General features: G+C 45.1%; 1 protein-coding gene across 1 annotated transcript in view; it reads left to right on the top strand.

The window, feature by feature from the left end:
- The window catches only part of RBM38 (RNA binding motif protein 38), a 19,735-nt gene that overhangs the window by 456 nt on the left and 18,146 nt on the right, over positions 1-1,133 (top strand). The window contains exons 2-3 of the mRNA XM_019510200.1: positions 229-352; positions 1,026-1,080. Of these exons, the coding sequence (XP_019365745.1) occupies positions 229-352; positions 1,026-1,080 (179 nt within the window). The remainder of the gene's footprint in view (positions 1-228; positions 353-1,025; positions 1,081-1,133) is intronic.

The raw sequence follows: 1,133 nt of genomic DNA, 5'->3' as shown, positions 1-1,133 counted from the left end.
CCCTTGCCTAAAGCAGCCTGGAGGATTTCCCCCGCTCCACTTCTGCATCGTCTCTGCTTCTTCAGCTCCAAAGCAGAAACAAAGGGAGACATTGCTGAAGACTTGGGAATGCACCCTTCTCCCGATGCAAACATTTTAAAGCCCCCCCCCCCCCTTTAGTTGAGGATGCCGCGAGTCTGGTGACGGCATCGTTTGTGACCCCCGCCCTGAGCTTGTGCTTTGTTTCAGGTGACCATGGCAGACCGAGGGGCTGCCGACCGAGCGTGCAAGGATCCCAACCCCATCATCGATGGCAGGAAAGCGAATGTCAACCTGGCGTATTTGGGGGCCAAACCACGGAGCATTCAAACCGGTGAGGAATCCAGGGGTTGGGGGTTTTTTTGCATTAGATTCGGGTTTAGAAAGGGGGACTGCAATAGTAAACTTCTCAGCAGTTTTTTGCATTAAAATAAGCCTCAGTTTTAGTAGGGGGGACTGCTTGCTGGCCTACTAGTGCATCCCCCATACTAGGCTGTAGGCATGGATCTGTTCTGAAGGTCCACACCTGCCTGATAGTTTTGCTTGTGTGTCTGCTGCGCTGTATAATTCATCTGTGTGCTTCCTGTTTCCTTCCTTGAAACCACTACAGTAGTTTCTTGCAAGTGGGATGAACGTAGGTTCCCTTAACACTTGTGCATTTTGCTCTTTGCGTTCTTTTTGTGACTGTGTGGCTTATGTGTATCTCGTTGCTTTGCCTTCTGCGTTTTTTGTGGGTTGATTGTACACTATAGAATGACTTGTTGTATTTTAGCTCTTGACGACTGTATTTTTGATAAGTTCCCCATTCAGAGCTGTAATCTGCTCCAAAGTCGTGTTACATTAATGGACGTATTAAGATCACTTTGCCTCTAAAAGGTACTTTGTTAAGCATTGAAAAATTGTTCACACAAGGGAGGGAGGGTGTGTGTGCACACTTACATGCATGTGTTTACTTTTTACCATGGACACTTTATTTAATCTTCTGGTTTCCAAATACTCTTTTTCAGGTTTTACTATAGGTGTGCAGCAGTTGCATCCAGCCTTTATTCAGAGACCCTTTGGGTAAGTGGAAGTTTTTTTGTTTTTGTTTTTTTTTTTTTTTTTTTTTTTTTTTT

This window comes from Gavialis gangeticus, unplaced genomic scaffold, assembly GCF_001723915.1.
Source record: "Gavialis gangeticus isolate Ggan-Ray unplaced genomic scaffold, GavGan_comp1, whole genome shotgun sequence".
Lineage (NCBI taxonomy): Eukaryota > Metazoa > Chordata > Crocodylia > Gavialidae > Gavialis > Gavialis gangeticus.
The sequence above is the reverse complement of the archived record's forward strand: the minus strand, read 5'-3'. Positions and strand labels throughout refer to the sequence as shown.